At 38.6% G+C, this 1,434-nt stretch overlaps 1 protein-coding gene across 1 annotated transcript in view; it reads right to left on the bottom strand.

Annotated features, from left to right (window-relative positions):
• The window catches only part of LOC101850667 (phosphatidylinositol 4,5-bisphosphate 3-kinase catalytic subunit alpha isoform), a gene marked incomplete in the record, with an annotated part of 46,188 nt that overhangs the window by 8,492 nt on the left and 36,262 nt on the right, over positions 1 to 1,434 (bottom strand). Inside the window, 2 exon segments of the mRNA XM_013086940.2 lie at positions 1 to 127; positions 1,201 to 1,279. Of these exon segments, the coding sequence (XP_012942394.1) occupies positions 1 to 127; positions 1,201 to 1,279 (206 nt within the window).

The raw sequence follows: 1,434 nt of genomic DNA on the forward strand, positions 1-1,434 counted from the left end.
GGAGTCAATCTGTATAGAGGAGAGAGCGCCCCCTTTGGACTGGATGGCCGTGATGGTCTTGGCGTTCTGGACGACCTCGATGACCCCCACGTCTTTGCCCGTGGACAGACAGCCGTAAGGAATCATCCTGAGCAGCAGCAACAACAACAACAAGCATCGAAGTTTAGTTTTAAGTATGAGTTTTCAGGCACTTGCAACACAAATAGGTCATTCATACGGGAGCTGACAATCAGAGGTGTCACTAGAGTTTTGTTTTGATTTAGTAAAGGTTTTACGGCACTTGCAACACAATGAGGTCATATAAGTGCCGAAGATTAGAGGTGTTACAAGAGAGTAACATACATAAAACAGAAGGAGGAGAAATCAGGACGATAGATTTTTTAATTATTTTTTTTGGTAGAGGTTTTACGGCACTCGCAACTGCATAAGGTCATATGAGCGCCAGAAGATTAGGTGTTACAAGAGAGTAACAAACATAAAAAAGGACGGGAGATAAGGACGACAGATGTTTTGATTGGAAAGAAGAAGCAAACCGCACCAGAACACCCACCAACCACCCACTCACTAGAGTTTAACGGCATTTGCAACACAAATAAGGTTATTTAAGTGGCAACGATTTGAGGTGCTACTTGAGTTTTACAGTATTTGCAGCACAAATAAGTCATACAACTGCCAACGATAAGAGGTGTTACTACACATTTAGTTAAGAGTTTAATGGCACACGCAACACAAATAAGGCCATATAAGTGCCAACTATTAGAGGAGTTACTAAAGATTTAGCAAGAGTCTTATAGCACTTAAAAGACAAAAAAAGCAATGTGAGTGCAGATAAATTGTTAAAATAAAATCACTCAAAGGAGTTGACAAAACAAGGGAAATGCTGAAAACTCCTCCACGGCGCAACCACATTCTTCAGTTACTAAGAAATTAAAGCGGAAAGGGACCATTCCAAAACTGGTTTCATAACCATTACCATCTATCTATATCAATTACTTTGTACATTAAGGGACTACTTAAAAAGGGCCAAGGTTTCTTCTTTTTTTAAAATTTCTTTTTCTTTTTTTTTGGTTCTTTCGCTTTCTGTTATTATTATTAACCCCCCCCCCAAATGTTACAAGTTAAAGAGTTAAAGTGAATTGCTCGCAAAACTGAAAGAAATAATATGAGGAATAAAATACAAATGAAAAAGGTCCTGCTTACTTCAAATCAAGACCCTCGTCTTTCCATATAGTGTCCATGAGCCGAATAACTTGCAGGGTGAGCATGTCTTGACGCAAGTCTGCGATAAAAGCACAAATAATCATGAGTTACACCTTTGTTTTGGTATGGTTTCAGTCAAAAAGAGTTTTAAGGCACTTGCAACACAAGCAGGTCATATAAATGCCAAAAATTAGAGTAGAGGTGTTACGAGAAGAGAGTAACATACAAATAAAA

The sequence above is a fragment of the Aplysia californica genome, unplaced genomic scaffold (assembly GCF_000002075.1).
Source record: "Aplysia californica isolate F4 #8 unplaced genomic scaffold, AplCal3.0 scaffold00523, whole genome shotgun sequence".
Classification (NCBI taxonomy): Eukaryota; Metazoa; Mollusca; class Gastropoda; order Aplysiida; family Aplysiidae; genus Aplysia; species Aplysia californica.